The 17,793-nt window shown below is 43.1% G+C and overlaps 1 protein-coding gene across 6 annotated transcripts in view; it reads right to left on the reverse strand.

Annotated features, from left to right (window-relative positions):
* fbxw7 (F-box and WD repeat domain containing 7) overlaps window positions 1-17,793 on the reverse strand; it is a 109,701-nt gene that overhangs the window by 20,798 nt on the left and 71,110 nt on the right. For 4 of the 6 annotated variants that reach the window (XM_061770438.1, XM_061770437.1, XM_061770436.1 and 1 more), the window contains 2 exons: window positions 8,610-8,692; window positions 4,125-4,266 (listed from right to left, as the gene is read on the reverse strand). In XM_061770438.1, coding sequence (XP_061626422.1) covers window positions 4,125-4,266; window positions 8,610-8,692 — 225 coding nt within the window. Of the gene's footprint in view, window positions 1-4,124; window positions 4,267-8,609; window positions 8,693-8,781; window positions 8,829-15,044; window positions 15,299-17,793 lie in introns of those variants that run through there. The other 2 variants (XM_061770440.1, XM_061770441.1) reach the window with 2 other exon arrangements.

Genomic DNA, 17,793 nt, shown 5'->3' on the forward strand with positions numbered 1-17,793 from the left:
TCTTTTTGTATTCGTCTATTTTTTTGTGACATTCTTTTGTTTACTGATATTTTGGTTTTCCCAATAGTCATCTATTTGTCAGATCCTTTTGTATTTTTCCACTACTTTCTTTCCACCCCATTTCTCATCGGTTATGGATTTTTTGGATTTGTGGATCTTTAACATTTGTCTAATACTTTGTTTTCTAAATGTTTGTAAATTGGCCCCAAAATGTGGTATTTGCCCCCTAATATCTTAGCTCATTTAGTCTCATATTTTGTAATTTTTCTCCTATTTGTATATTTTTCAAAGAATATTTTGTTGGGTATTTTTTCCGAATGAATCAGATTTTTCCCTGGCATTTTCTATATCTACTTCTGATATTTTTGGTATTTGTTTTTTCAAATCTATTTTCCCTTGTGTTTCCGTAAATGCACTGAGGTGGTCCACCATTGACTTTGGACTTGACTTTTGTAGTTCACTCAGTGAGGAGAATTGCGCATTCATGCTCCCATTGCGGTCCCGGTAGGCTTTTTTGCACCCTCGTCGGCCTCGTTCCAACAAGCGCCGCCACGGTGTCTGAGGCTCGCAGAATTCCCTGCCTGGCATATGATGCCGAGATGAGTGTTTTATCAGCCTCCTGCCATTTGCTCTCGCCACAGTGCCCCTCCTTCCTCCTCTTCCACTACAGGCATCCAGAAAAACAGTCTGACGTCACTAGACTTTACACCGATTTTATCGACCCGATCGGTATCGGCCGATAATTAGCATTTTTTGCCGATCGGCTTTAATGTCATCATTTGCCGATCCGATCAATGAAGTCATTGATTGGCTCCACAAAAGACATTTATTCCACGTCACAATCATATTTGAATCCAAAAGCTAGTTGATTTTTAGCCTTGTCGCATGTCTTTTGACGGAGTACTGTAAATATCTGACGGCCAATGAAGTTATTTAAAAAAAAAAAAATAATAATAATAATAAAAACATCGGTGGTGTGGGACAGACAACACGTCTGAGACAGTAATGGCGGCTCAGACTACAAGAAAATTTGTCAGACTACTGCAATCAAAGCTCGCATTCTGATACCACCGCATCCCTTTTTTTTTTTTTTTTTTTTAACGATCATTGGGCTTTATCTTAACTCAAATGCGACCGGATACACTTGTTACCATGGCGACGACTACAAGAGTGGATCGCGCCGACTATTATAAGGACAAAATGGGGGAAAACGTGTGTCGGTGGTCACCGGTGCTCCGGAAAGGAGAGGATGTTCGTTTAAGGCTTGCTTGAGGTACGTTCGCGTGCTTTTAATACGATACGGCTCGCAAGCAGGCAACAAAACGTTATGTAGCCGTTAGGAAGCTACTGCTAGCACTGACGGTTGTACGTAAACATGCCGCCGTTCTGTCATGCTCTAAAGTTTCGGTTTGGGTGAAGTTATTCAATTACCATAAAGTCATTTAATGGCAGTAAGTTAGCACCTATCATTTCTGTCATGTTGTCATGTTGGTTTGACCTGACAGATTAGAATCCACGATCTGACTCGAGCAGCGATTCCCATCCTTTATGGAGCCAAGGAACATATTTTACAATTGAAAAATCTCACCGCACACCAACAAACAAAAGTGTCACAAAACGTGGATACATTCATGACTGCATTTACTTCCTGCTATCTAATAGAAGACCATTCTGTGTCTGTTTGTCTGTCTGTCACCATGCCTCACTGGCATAAATAGAGGAACAAATATTTTGGGAGCAATTGAGTACACAAGTATATACCGTAAATGAACAGGTCATTGAAATAGACACATTCCTCCATCAGTGATGGGTTATCCTACTGGGCAACGGATGTGACGATTCGTCTTACTGACCAAGGGCTGAAGCAATTAGTCGTCTTTACGACTCTGCGCTGACGTTTCAAAGCTTGGAGTCCACTAATTACTAATCACGTCTTTTTGGCACGGTCCAAATTACAAAATGTCCGATCAACAACGTGACATGGTGATCATACGTCTGCGCAGGTCCGAAAGTACAAAAGTAAGATGGTTGTGATAGAGCATGGCGCCGAGCCTCGGCAGCAGTGCAAAGTCAAACTGCCAAAAGGTTATGTCTAACAAGAATTTGAAGTTGTGTCACTCATACTATGAGGTCGTACGGAGTGTGTGGAAATAACGGATCAAATGTTAGATCTGTAGGATGTTTATCCTCAACTACAACCAGTGCTTATTTTGAAACAGGAGACAACTTGGTCAGTCAACGCTGAGGCCATTCATTCATTGTCATCCACTGCTTCGTTCCAGTTAGCACGGACGGACGCGGCACGCCACAACGTGTTGGTGCAAACAAACTTCTCGCTCTCTTTTGCGAGCTGCTCAACTTTGGCAGAGGCCTGCGCCGTGCTACTTGTGTGACGACGTCGTCGCTTTCTCTTTTCCCGCAAAGCGCAACAGGCCGAGATGGGACCGGGAATGCACGGAATGTACATTTGGCTTTGAGCCGCCTGTATGTACAACCAAGAAACTCAAATCTGGCCCGAGGACTCGTGTCAGAAAAAACACTGTGAGTCAGCCGTAATGAGCAGCTTCAACTCTCGGAGATCAACATGTTTGCAGTTACATCTTAGTTTCGAGGGGAGTCTATTAAAAGCATTCTACGCTTCCAAGTAGTTATTGAAAAGCCCCTGGGCAAAACAATCAACCGATTGCTAGGAAACCGATTCAATCGTTGGCTGCAACTAACAGAGGTGCTGTTGAGTCAGTGGAGTCCTTTGCTGTCTAAAAGAAGAAGAATGTGAGCTTTTTTTCCCCAGGGCTGGTTTTCAATATCAACTTCCTCATTCAAATGTCTTGACTTTCAACTTAATGGCAATATGTTGAAGCCAAAAAAAAAAACAAAAAACAAAAAAAAAAAAAAAACCTCGCCTCTCCCCGACACGCAAAAACACTGCCATTAAGTTTAAAGTAAAAAATAAATAAATAAATAAATAAATAAATAAAAATAGAAGAAGAAGCAGTGTCACCCCCCAAAAAAGATGAGGACTCTTCCAGTGCGGATACTTGTTTCTTTTTCTATGTCTTGCCTTTTTTGCCTACTTTTAGCCAACAATCTCGGGCTAACATGGCGTTTTTCAATTTCAACTTCCTGGGTTTCACATTCAATCTTTTCAAGAATTTCAACTTAACGCCACCGTTTCAAGCTCAAAAACAGCACTTAAACTCCTAAGGGGTTAAGTATACACACTTACATTATATCGTCAAAGTTGTGTGTGTTAGATTCAATTGAGCATTTAACGGGGTCCCTGAACTTTTGAACCCCCAATCGCGGTGCGGCACGGTCCCTATCTCGCACGAACAGCGAACAACCGCGGATAACTGACGCCAATTAGAATTGCACTGAAAAAAATGGACTTAGCAGGGACAAACTGCCAATAAGTGTTTTGGGGGTTGGTTCCCCCTACAAAAGATAGAAAGAAAATTGGTTGGGAAAAAAACCAACCAATTGAAATAAAAATGGAATTGTGCCGAACTGCAAGGATGCAGATCCACTGCACGTTTTTAATAAAGAAAATAGTACTGTCATGTATAAAAACAAAAGAGAATGTTGAGAAGTGCTTTTGTGAAAATACTGTAGTATTGTGTGTTGGATGCGTACCCTTAAGGGGTGGGGCCTAGTGAGTGACAGCAGGATCTGGAGGAGGTTACTTCCGTGTCAGTGTGTGGTTAGGGTTAGGTGTGGCTTACTGCAGCAGCTCCTCGCGAGGGTTCTTATTTTGCTGCGTTCAAAAACAAACGAAAGTGCGTTGACTTATTTGGCTCTCCTTGCCACGATGCGAGGGGATACCAAACTACTCCAATTTTATCTCGCAACACAAAGCAGAAAAATGTATCCCCCGACGACTGGTACGACGGGGCCCTCAAAAGGCAAGATCCCACTATATATGATTTAAGAAAAAAAGTCAAACACGCAAATACAAAACGCGAACACTCGCAAAGAGAGAGCATGGAGCCGACGCTCACTTTGAATTCAATTCAACTCGTGAAAATTGGATAACAATATGTGGGAGCCGGTAAGTGGGCCTGGGTGCAAATGATCATCAAGATACAAACTGTGCCTAAATGTAAGCCTGGAAAAACACCGCCTACCTGAAACGTCCGCAGCCATTCCTGGAGCCCCGACGGCGGCTGGATGGAGGTGATACGGCGCCTCTGCTGGCCCTGACCGTTGGCTGCCCGGATGTGTCCAAATGTGGTGGGCGTGGCCGGGCACGGCACCATTCCCGTCGGGCTGGAACGATATACAATATTCATGAGAGCAATTATTCCGGAAAAGGTCACCACCGCCAATGTAAATAGCTTTCTTGATTGTTATTCCGAGATTCCCTGGTATCCTGAGTTAGTGGCGTATGATATGAAATGGCACAAAACGCACAATATTAGGGACGCCTGAATGGGACCCAATCGCTCACTTTTTATGGTATTTATTTCACCACACGAGCGTCAGAAGGATTCATTCCAGGTGCCTGTTTTGATTGTTTGAAGGCTTTTCCTACACGTATTCAAAGAGTCAAAGGTGTGGTGTGACTAGTGTGTTTGCTTTTTCTTTGGCTTTTTTTGGTGAGCGATATTCAAAAACAAGACCTGAGTCAAATGACTTACTGCCTATTTCCATTGCCTGCTTTAAATGTACAATTTGACTTTGAAAACATTTCTCAGCGTAAAAGCAGAAATGGTTGAATTGACATGTCACATGAATGTACAATATATCCCCCAAAGTGTATTTTTGTTCCATGTCCTTTGGTACAGTCTTTTTACAGCCTATTGTGAGAACATCGATGCAGAAGGAAACCTCTGTGCGCTGGAAACAGAGTGCAGCGGAGGGGGGAAGCCCAGGGTCTATTTCATTCATTCATTCATATTTAATGGGCCAGGATGCCGATACATTGCTGGTTACATGGTCACGTTCACATTTAAGTGCCTGTTGTGTGTGCATTTGTAATGTGGCAACACTCACATCAAGTATTCATGGGAAACGGCTGGGACGGCTGGCGGGAAAGCGTCATTCCATTTGAACATCTCAGATTTGCTTGCCTTTCACAGCCTTGAATACGCGTTGCGGCTAAAACTAGCGCCTGATAAATATTGAATTTCTTTTGATGTTGGATGGCGTGAAAGGCATGTGACAATGTTGGAATTCGACTCGACACCGATTTTTACAATTATCACCGATATTTACCATTTTATGCTGATCGGCTTTAATGTCATAATTCGCCGATCCGATCGATGACGCCGCAAAAGACATTAACTGCGCGTCGCCGCGTTCACAGTATATTTTAATCCAAAGGCTAGTTTATTTATAGCCTTGTCGCGTGTCTTTTGACGTCGTACTGTAAATATCTGACGGCCAATGAAGTTATTTATAAAAAAACGTCCGAGACAGACAACATGTAATGCCTGGATCAGACTACAAGACCAATTTGCTCTTTCACGATTCCACTATGTCAGACGACTGCAATCAAATATTGTATTCCAATACTACCGCATCCCGTTTTTTACGATCATTGGGCTTTATCTTATGAACTCAAATGCGACCGGATAGACTCGTTACCGTGGCGACGACAACAAGAGTGGAGTGCGCCGACTTTGTATTATAAGAACAAAATGGGGGAAAACGTGTGCTGGTCGTCACCGGTGCTCAGGACAGGAGAGGTGAGGAGGTTGGTTTAAGGCTCGCTTGAGGTGTGTTCACGTAGTTTTAATGCGATACGGCTCGCAAGCAGGCAATAAAAGTTATGTAGACTAGCAAGCTAGCGGTTGGACGTAAACATGCCGCCGTTCTGTCGAATTCGGTGTGGGTGAAGTCATTTCATTTGATGACAGTAAGTTAGCACCCATTATTTCTGTCAAGTTGTAATGTTGGTTTGACCTGACTGATTAGAAAACATGATCTGACTAGAGCAGTGATTTCCAACCTTATGGAGGTAAGGAACATATTTTACAATTGGAAAATCTCACAGCACGTCAACAAACAAAAATGTCACAAAAAGTGGCTGCATTCATGACTGCAGTTACTTCTTGCCATCTACAAGCCCAATTCCAATGAAGTTGGGACGTTGTGTTCGACAGAAATCAAAACAGAATACAATGATTTGCAAATCAGGTTCAACCTATATTTCATTGAACACACTACAAAGACAAGATACTTCATGTTCAAACAAAAACTTGATTGTTTTTCGCAAATAATCATCACCTTAAGAGTTTTATTTCGGCAACACGTTCCAAAAAAGCTGGGACAGGTGGCAAAAAAGTTGAGGAAAGCTCATCAAACATCTGTTTGAAACATCCCACAGGTGAACAGGCTCATCGGGAACAGGTGGGGGCCGGGATGGCTTCCCAGAATTGCTCAGTCATTCACAAGCAAAGATGGGGTGAGGTTCAACTCTTTGTGAGCGAGTGCGTGAGAACATAGTCCAACAGTTTAAGGTTCCTCAATGTACAATTGCAAGGAATGTAGGGATTTCATCATCTACGGTCCATAATATCATCAAAAGGTTCCGAGAATCGGGAGAAATCACTGCATGGAAGCGGCGAGGCCCAAAACCCACATTGAATGCCCGTGACCTTGGATCCCTCAGGCGGCAGGCACTGCATCAAAAACCGACATCGGTGTGTCAAGGATATCACCGCGTGGGCTCAGGAACACTTCAGAAAAGTTCGGCGCTCCATCCGGAAGTGCAACTTGAAACTCTACAATGCAAGAATGGGAAAGAATTCCACCTCCAAAGCTTCAACAATGAGTGTCCTCAGTTCCCAAAGGTTGATTGAATGTTGTTCAAAGAAAAGGTGAAGTAACACAGTGGTAAACGTGAGCCTGTCCCAGCTTTTTGGGAACGTGTTGCAGCCGTCAAATTCTAAGTTCATGCTTATTTGCTCAAAACAATCAAGTTGATCAGTTTGAACATGAAATATCTTGTCTTTGTCGTGTATTCAATTACAAATCTAGGTCGAACCTGATTTGCAAATCATTGTATTCTGTTTTGATTTCTGTCCCAATTTCATTGGAATTGGGCTTGTAATAGAAGCCAATTCATTTGTTCTGTCCGTCACTATGCCTCACTGGCATAAATAGAGGAACAAAGATACATTATGGATTGTAAATATACCGTTTTTTTCACGACCATAAGACACTCTTGGTCTTAAATCTTCTCCAAAATGGACGGGGCGCCTTATAATGCGGCGCCGCCGCCTTATGTGTGCACCGAGTTCCAAAATCTATAAATGTTGTTGTGTGATGAGCCCTCCCCTCCCTCCGCTCGACTGACTGGGAGCATTTCCTGCCGACACGCTGCTCGTATAGAGAGAAAAGGCGGACGTGACTGACAGCATGCGGACGTAAAGGGAGAAGGGTGCGTGTGAAGGACGCTAAAGGCAGGCGCCCAGTAGGTATACAGCGCCTGGGCAAAACAATGCACACTCGCTTTGGCTAAGGACCCCAGTAAATGACTGACTGCACCTACAAAGAGACACGCTTACGAAGCACAGTTGAAACTGCAAGCTGTCAGTTACGCGGAGGAACGTGGGAATTGAGCAGACGTGAGAGAATTCAAGATCAACGAATCCACGGTTCGCCAGTGGAGGAAGCAGGAAAACGAGCTACGCGGAAACAAGGCGAGGTGGCCCGAGTTGGTGGGCAAGGGATTCATGAGCAAAGAACAGCCGGGAGAAGCGTCTCTACACTCACCGTTCGACCGAGGGCAACAACGCTTGCAGAAGAAATTCAAATCCAACATTTTCAAGGTCGTCTTTCGTTTTATGAAACGGCGCCATCTATCCATCCTGGCAAGGACTACCGCGGCCTTTTTCAACACATTGCTTTAGCGTACGTTTTACCAGGCCTGCGCCCAATAATACGGTGCGCCTTATACAGAAATGGACCCCATCCGTAACGGAGACCGCGCCTTTTAATGCGGTGCGCCCTACGGTCGTGAACATACAGTCATGTTTGGAGCAATTAAGTACTCAAGTATAAATGAACAGGTCATTTAAATCGACATTCCTCCATCTTGTGATCGGTTGTTGTTTTTTTTTTTTTAAACTCACCCAAAAATCCTGATCGTGTAATGCCTAGTTGGAACCAAGTGGATGAAGCTTGCCTCGGATACTTCGAGACTTTAGCCAAAATTACTTTTCTGTCTTGGGCTATTTTTTTGTTTTTTTTGAATGACACTTATTCCAAACAAACCTTTCACGACTGTGTCTTTTGCTTTTTGTGTGACACTTATTTTAAGAGGCTTGACTATTCATCACAGCCAAGGTTGAAGTAGCATTTCTGACTTTTTCTTGGCTTTTTGCAACACTAACTGGCTCCTTTCCATTTTCCTTTGGCTATTCTGCTGCACTGATTCCAATCGGACCATAGCCCCAACTCGCTTCAAATATTTGTTCGACATTCGACCATTCGTTGCAGCGTCAAAGTGCCGTGTTTTGCTTTTACGAAACACTGATTGCAAATGAGACCTTAGTCAAATGACCCATTTTCTCTTTTTTGCGACACTTACTCCAGACGAAACCTTACCAAGTAACTTGCATCAAATTCCTTTTTGGGGCTTTTTTTGTGTGGATGAAGCTCACCTCGGATACTCGGGACCTTTGCAGGGCTTTTTTCCTGAAGGGAAAGATCGGACCTCTGGACCATGGTCCAACTTTCTCTTCATCTAAGAATAAAAACAAAAGGATACCGTTAGGCACACTAACATGAATTAAGCCTTTGTGGAAGAGATAGGAAGACAATTTATATGAATACCTTTGCTTTCAACTCCAACAAAGCAAAGTTCTACAGGCGGGTAAAAAGCAGGTCGTGATGTGTCCCCCCCCCCCCCCCCTACCTTCCCTTTTTTTTTTTTCCCCCTCAGACGTTGTTAACATTGTGTCTGCTACTCAGCATATTATAAATCTGCTAACGTCACATTCATGCTAATGGGGAGCCGAACAACAGAGGATCAATACATGAAGCAATGCGCTGTATACAAGCGAATGAGATCCAATGCGAGAGCGGCATCAAAAATCTTCCTTTGGAGTCAGAAGCCTGTTGGTGTACTGGTGAGCTTGTCTGCCTCACAGTCAAGAGGTTGCGGGTTGGAATCTCCGCGTTGGCTTTCTACGGGGACTCGGGCACGGGTCCGATTACCGAGAGAAAACCCACCCGAGCGTGAGGCGAACCCAGAACCTCTCGGCCACTACGACACCGTGCCGTCTGCGGTTGATAATATTCTCAAGTCAGTCAAACAAAGACGTGTGTGCTTGAAGATGATCTGTTCCATTTCTGCCACACACACACGCAAGTGATCCCCCTCTCATCAACACTGCCTCGAAAGCACATTGAGCGGCTCTGGCCTGAATGGTGGACGAATGGCCACGTTCCTCAATGTTGCTTGTTAGACGAGAGCTGTGTGCGCTTGAAGATTGCTATTTTTTTTTTTGAGGTATATCTTCCACTGTGCGTAGAACATTCGATTAAGATTTTACATTTTCGCTAAATTATCTTGTATCATTTAACACAGCACGCCAATAAAACAAACATCGTAAACCAATTCTTCCTATCTACCTTAACGTTGCCCCGATCAAAAGCTCTGATACGATTTGACATCACAAATATGACATCCCTGCGCTCCCCCACCCAAGAAGGCATCACATTGAATTCAAAATATATAAATAGAAGGCATACTACTATGCGAATAAAATGTATTTTGCAAATAGGACTCATTCAACTTTGATTTGAAGATCCTAATACACTGGAGCCTTGAGACACGAGCGTCCCGACTTTTCGCTTCGACTTCAACTGAGCGCACACTCGAGAACAAGCGCTGTACGGTGGCACGGAACTCAACTCCTATCGAAATAAGCAGCACTTTGGCAGATAGCATTCGTGAACCCTTCTTCCAAAAAAGAGGGAGCAACACGCAGAAAGACAATTATCACAATAGTCATAGGCATATATTCTTTCTTTCTCCTCTGTGGGAAAAAAAGCACTATATCGCCATTTAGTGAGTGACGGAGAAGAGCGGTGGCTCTTCCTCCTTGGACTGCAAGACTCTTATACTGGCCCATGGTGGCCGAGGGAGGCAGTAAAATGAATGGAATCATTCAATCACAATGTACAAACGGTTTCACTCTTAACGTTCGATTGAATTCTTTGTGTGTTCTCCGTCAATTGACCGTCTGTTGCCGTACCGGAGCGGCTCCGACGACCGCAGACAAATTCCTTGGCAAATAAAGGTGATTCGGATTCTGAATTGTGATTTCTCCGTGTTTAATAAAGCACACTATATTATCGTGTGCTATTTTCCTTACTAAAAAAATATGTTGTAAATTTACCCTCAAAGATCTTTGTGGGGGTGGGGGAAACTCGAACGGATTAAAGGCATTTCCATTCATTTCTACGGGGAAAGATGCGTTTTGAGTTCCGGACCAGTGTGGTCACGGAACATTCAACTTGTATCTCAAGGCGCCGCTGCATTACGACTTTCTCCGGAAAATAGGACTATTCTTGGATTATGACTTTTCAACCTGAAAAATGACATCTGTTCTTGTAAGATTACAACTTATTTTCTTTGAAATGTAAGAACATTACTTCTTGTTCCAATACAATTATGAATTGATGTCAACACTATAACACTGCTGTGGCATTCAGGGCTTCATAGGGTAGTCGTGTTTAGTGTTGGAATTATGAGGGAGAATGTGGGAAAATATCTGCCCCTGTCAGGGTCACCGGATGCAAGGAGTTTGAGAACCCCTGCTCCAATTGAGTATGATGCACCTGCATATGGAGCATGTTCAAACTTACAACTGAAAGCAAGATGAGAGCATTTTTGGGCATCAAACACTATATTTGCCTGTCATCAAAACGTGAGCTTGAAGTAAAACAGGACTGTCCCACATTGGCTTTTCTGCTTTTTGTTTGAACAAAAAAAAAAAAAAACGCAATATTTGATGGCCGGCTCTGCAGAGGCTCGATAAGACGTCTCTCCTCCAGATTGGCCATTTCTTTTGTCGGTCTCTATAATTTGGCCGGTTTCAGCAACGCTGCCTATCAGTGACTGCGCCCAGTCATAAACATACTAGCGAATCAATGTGCTGAAGCGACTGGCGGAAGGAGAAGCACGTGTACATGACTAGCACGCTAATGTGTCACCGCAGCCGCCCGAACTCCCCCTCAGCGCATCAAGACTGTGATCTAAAGCACAACTGATGATTTCCTCCTCCCGCTCGCATGCGAAACGGCACTTTGCACTTTAGAGCCTCTAAAAGCTGCACGTTACTCATTCAGAGTAACCTTTTGACAACAAACATGGCGACGGTTGAGGAGGGATTAAGAATGTTGAAAACGAAGGCAACGTAGAGGGGGGGGCAGTGATCCGTGACGGCGGCCCTTAAATACCCCAAGCTGTGTCCATGGTGAGGCTCGTGTTCCATTGGTGTTACAACGAGAGCAATTGACAATCACTTTGAGTTTTAGTGTCATTTCAAAATGGCCCTGATCTGAAGGAATACGGATAGATATACGACGACGACGACGACTACTACTACTATAGATATAGTACTACAGATATTCTAGTAAAATATCGCTTTGAAAAAAATCTGCTGCAATTTAGTCTTCATGAGAACGCGATCAGTGCTTGATCCGACTGACTCAGGAACTCATCAGATTTGACTAAAAACTAAAATGGTCGCCAAAACAGATGAAACGTTGACTTTGCTGAACTTTGGTTCAACACTGCCCCGAAGCGTTTTCATGGTGGCACGCTAGCGACTGTTCCGGATCGACATGATTCCGCATTTGCCTGTTTCAGACACACTATCTGCACCTATAGCGCTTGAGTGGAAGAAAGGGACCTGAACTTTCCGAATTTCAATTTCAATAATTTGATCAAGACCCCGCTTAAATTGGGCATGCGGTGCACAATGCCTATATTTGTTGTTTTGGGGCTCAATTTTTGTATGCCCACAGATGACCAAAACAAGTTTAACAGTTTAAACTTGTGCTACAGACACCGACCGGACGGAAGTGGAAGTGCACCTGAATCATCGTACCGTTACAACTAGAATTTGAAAACTTAACGCTTCTAAAAATCATACAATCCCTGTTTTATTTGAATGCCGACTATTTGCCGGCGATCTGTAACCTGCCAGATTGTCCATCTTGGCAAGCTATCCACAATAGACAAACATTTTTAGCCATATCACGGACTATTCTGGACAGCTAACCTTCTTCCTGTTTACATTCTTGCGATCAATTAGCAAAAGGGTGCAGTCATTCGGTATTGGGTGACGCATTTTGGTTGGCGAGGGCAGGAAATGGAGCAGAGAAAGCCAACAATGGGTGTGAAAGCAGTTAGAACCGATGTAGACGTAATCTGCGTGCGTAAGGGTTAGAGGTCATTTGTGTTGGTGAAGACCAGGGCTCCGTAAGCAACTCACCAAGTAGTGATCTCACTGCAATGGCAGTTCAGTAGATGTGCGTGTTGTGCGCGTGAAAATAAAGGTGTGGAGCATGCAACAAGCCTCCTCTTGTGCGTGAAGGGAATTTGAACTAATGAGCGCTTCTACCGCCCTTTTTTCACTGTACCTGGCAGAGGGAAAGTTGGCGGTATTTTGATGTGCTCGGACAGACCGGCAAAATCCTGCGGCGTCGCAAACACCCGAAAGCTTCAGACGCTAACTCGCGCGTCGTGCATTTTCTTACAATAAAATAAAAACATAGTGGTACCTTGACTTTACAACTTCTGAGTTACGAGGCGTTGCCGGGTCGATTTTTTTGCTCTATGTTACGGGTGAAAATGTGACTTATGTGTCAGATTTGTTTCTAACCATGATGTCTATCCTGCCTTGGCTGAGTATTTTGACAGATATCGTACAATTTTTTCAAAAAAAGAAGCCGAGTGTGCTTGCTGCAAGATGTTTCATGCCACACCCAGTTGAAGTTTACTGGAAAACTAAAACTAAAACAGAGAATTGCATGTGTATTTAAGCAAACCACATAACTTTGTCTCAAGTTTGTTAGCTTAATGCTGATCCATAATATGAATCCTCGCCATAGACAGACTAACAAAACTAGCACTGATATTACGGTAGCTATAAACCTTTAAACACTGAACACAACATCAACGTACACAGACACGTGTATTGTATTTGTTTCATGATCAAATGTGTGTTTTGTATGCATTGTATAGCATGTACTCTATGTCCATTGGGCTAAACTAAGCAAGGAATGTTGCAAAAACTGCTTATTTACATTGTATTTAGTTACTTTATTACTGTACGTTTCACATAGTGTCAAACTATATAGTGCCGTTTTAATTATTGAAACCATGTTAGAAACATTTGTTGATGTTTTGGGGGGCTGGAACGGATTAACGACCTAGCCGTTCATGTCAATAAGTAGAGTCGATTTGAGATCGAAACCAACTTTTGAAAAGTAAACAAATGAAACTCCTAAGTCACAGTACCACTGTCGTGCAATCATGCATGTATCAGTATGAAATAGTACAATCACAACCCAAGTGTGCATACGGCATGCGCGGTGCATGGTCCAAGCGCTCCCGCCCAGCAGTGTACTCGGAGTATGCTCCACCTCACGCAAGCTGACACGGCGAGCCGTTATCCCGGCTTCGAGACTGGAGCCGAGGCTTAAGACTTGTTTTAAAAGGCAAACTTAAGACCTTTCCTTCACTAAACATGACTAAGGAGTGGCCAATACAGACTATGTATTATGATCAACATGTTTTGGACATTTTTTCCATACATTTATGAACCAAATGGTTGTCAACGGTTCAGCTCAATCTGAACTTTGTAATGCAGAAAGGATATTTATATATATATATATATATATATATATATATATATATATACACGAAAAACCTTTTCAGGCCATTTTCATTCAATTTTAGACCTTTCCATCATTAAATATTATCATAAAAAGGAGTCGGCAATCTATATCTTATCAAACAAATTCAATTTAATCAAATCAATGTCAGCGGTTTGGCTCATTTCGAGCTCCAGTAGGTTAAAATGCTAATTACAAATACAAATCACTTGACAAAGATGGCCAAAGACTGAGCAATGTCATTGTATTAGGTGTCCTTTTTTTTTTTTTTTATGTTGGAAGAATCACATTTAAAAGATTGACCAATTATATAATTTACAAATCTAAATTTAAAAAAGATCTATACAAAATTTAGGGACAAAAACTCTCGTGATCCTCATTTGTTCTTTTCTTTTTGTCACGCTACATTTTTAAGCAACATTTAACCTGTGATATTGTGGGGCAAATTGATCTGCTTGAAATATTACACATCCAAAATATAGTTTTTACATTTACTTTTTTTCTTTTCTTCCATTTAAGATACATTTCTAAATAACCTGTTACATAGCGGGTAAATGCACCCATATTAAAGTTAAATCTTAAATATTTTTCAAATGAAAAACAAAGGACAAAACCATTTCTGCTTGCCTTATTTTATTATTACATATTATAAAATGTGCGCATTTGATGTAAAAGTAATGTATTGAATCAGATATAGTGCATGCTTTTGAATCTCAAATAATTTTCCAAGCCCAACATTCAATCAATCATTGTCCACAAGTCAACCCCAAAGCGGGTGCACTTTTGGAACGCCTCCCACCAGTTGCTAATCAATCAAGTGTATCATAGTTTACAGTACGGGGCGTCAAATCAATGAACAAGTCGGTGCGTATTTTCGCAATCAATTTAAAAACAAACAAAAACAAAAACAAAACCCCTCCACTTCAGTGTCGAAGCAGCCAACCGTCAGCGGGATGAGACCAATGTGCGCGTTTAGCGAGGCGAGCACGACAAATCGGCTCGGAGAATATCCACATGAACGCCACAGCGAGGCCTCCCGCGGATGCTGGACCTCCGCGCTACGCCGCGCTACTCCGCTTCAAGTCCTCCGCAGTGACCGAGCAACCTGACCGGAAAGTGGCGCGCGCGCCCCCCCCAAATTTGTTTTTTTTAAATGAAAACAGCAAGGCGACGCAGTGACTCACTTTGTAGAAAATCATCTTCAAAGTTCCGTAGAACCCCATGGTGCAAGCTGTTTGGGAGCCGGCGAGCGCTTCCTTCCTTCCTGCCTGCCTGCTCAGTGACGCTTACTGGAGTGTGGCGGTGGCGGGGCTGCGACGGCGTGAGGCCGGCGGCCGACTCGCAGGTAGATCCGACGCCGCCTCGGGTGTGAACATGCTCGGGCACGTCACCCCTCTACCCGCGTTGCTTTTAGTGGAAGCAAACCGACCCCCCCCCCCCCACCCCCACCCGCCCCCCCCACCCAACCACCCCGAGCGATGGCGACGATGAGCTGCACTCCGATGCCCGGCTCGAAGCCAGACTCGTATCCGCGCTAACGACGCGATGCGGCGTTCAACTGGAGGCTCGTGCACCGCCGAGCAGGGAGTGACATTCGGAGGAGGAGCAGAGAGCAGAGTGTGCGTCCCAGTCTTCCTCTGCGCACACTGCAAAAAGACCACTCCTCCGCATGGATCGCATTAGAGCCTCCCCAGTGGAGAGGAATGGTGCAGTCCGGCGTTCAGCGCCCTCTCCCAGGATTTGCACGCAAGGCGAACTCCTACCCTAACCGCCACTTGTTGCACAAGCAACAACATTTGACCAATGCGCCACGCCCTAAAACCAATTCTCCCTTCCATCATTGCTCTTTCCATCGGAAAGGAAATGGTGGGGAATCGATCACTTCGGAAGACACCAATAACAAGAGAGCGGCCCGAATACTTTCTTTAATATGCTAGTCGTCATTCGGTTCATGCTTTGCTTCGACCTGCGAGTGCCAACTTGAGATACGAGCGACGTATGGTGGAAGTGAGTGAGTGACTTCATTTCCACTCACTGCACAATAAGCAGCACTTTGGCAAACTGAACTACTATTCCAAAAAGAGGCCACTCTATGACTGTTAAACTAAACCTCAAACATCCACAGAGACTAGCATTTAGTCTGCTATCCCATAATGGCAAACAGCCCTTTAAGCGACTGAAATTTGAACACAAACGGTGCAGCAACGCACGTAGACATCCACAAATAACTACTCACTCGTGCAGTATATGCTTTACCCTCTGTGGGGAGCCGAAACATCCATACTGGACAGACGTCGACAACGAAATGGTGGGGAATCGAGCATTCAGGTAGACGACATACCGGGACTGCTACAGCAATTCGTCTTTTATACAAAGTATTTTATTTTTTTTTTATTATTCTTTTTAAAGTATTATTATCTTAATAGATTATTTTGGACATACTGAAGAAACAAACTCATACAAGAATAAAGTTGTGGTAGGAGAATACAGTCATATTTCTCTAAAAAGAGATGAAGATGAATTGAGATTACTTGGAAATAAAATGTTGCAATATGACAAAAATAAAATCACATAAGAATCATTTTAAAATGTATTATTTAGACGGGAAGTCCTAATCTAAGGATTATATGGTTGAATGTTTTTTTTTTTAGACATTTTATTTTTCAAAATCAGACTCAAATTTCTTCAGGCAAATAGATATAACCCTTGTGGACAAAGGTGCATTTATGGAACATCTTTTCTTTGTGTTACTAAAAGCTGTCCAAGCATCTCCATTTAAACAGTATTGAGGTGCAACCTTTTCTCAGACAGACAGAAATGTGGACATTTTTCTTGTCATTCGGGTATTTCAAGGAGATCTTTCGTAAGATGGTGCTACCATTTCCCTGTTCAAAACACGCAGCAAAATTTCACTTTCCTACGGTGTTGATTTAACGTTGCTATGATTATTTCGGTCACTATGATTGTGATAGTCCAAATTTTCCCAGCATTGTTATTTCTCAGTACGTACAGAATCACATGTCTTCTTACATATGTATAGGTTCTGACGAGGGCTGCAACTAATGATTATTTGAATCATTGATTAACATTTACTTTTCAATTACTCAATGAATCCGATAAAAAAAAAAAAAAAAAACATTTTGAATTCCCATCCCTTTATTCAAAAACAGGATATTACTTCAAATTGACAGTGCCGAAAAGGTAACGGTTAGGTCTGTATGTAACGTCAGAAAAAAACAAAAAAAAAATGCTGATCATTCTTTTCCAAAGTAAAAGCAGATGTTCGAAAACATCGTATTTTGATGAAACACAAAGCAATCTGCTTTCATGGAGGGAGGACTGCATCAATTTGAGATTAGTTTCTGTTGACAGGCTGGCATTGCAAAGATTTGGACAATTTCAAATGAATGTCTCTAAAATATGAATCAATTATCACAACGCTTGACGATTCATTTGATAATCGATGAGTCGATGAATTTTTGCAGCTCAAGTTCTGAGGTAAGTGGTAGCGAGCTGTACGACTTTTGTCCCTCCAAACGACCGGCGATAATTGCAAACGCTGACCTCTGGACGCGTGTTTATTTTCTCCGCAGCGCACTGATGTCACACGGGAGATAGCGGTGGTTCTTGCCTTCATTTACTTTTTGACCCAACCCCTTCAAACGTGAACGTTGCAGTCGCGTGGGTGGCTGTAGGAGATGTTAATTCGATTCCACGCATACGATGCTCCATTATCCTTCGCCCGTTGCCATGATTCGTCATTTCCTTATCCATCAACCCCCCCCCCCCCCCCCCCCCCCACGCCTTTTGCATCGGTCAAGCTATGGAATGAGGCTCACACTTCAGCTTTTTTATTGGGGACCTATTCAAAACTCTATACCGAAAGAGGACAATTGCACAATGATGCACTCCACGTTTAGTGACGCATCGCTG

Source organism: Phyllopteryx taeniolatus, chromosome 4 (assembly GCF_024500385.1).
Source record: "Phyllopteryx taeniolatus isolate TA_2022b chromosome 4, UOR_Ptae_1.2, whole genome shotgun sequence".
Lineage (NCBI taxonomy): Eukaryota > Metazoa > Chordata > Actinopteri > Syngnathiformes > Syngnathidae > Phyllopteryx > Phyllopteryx taeniolatus.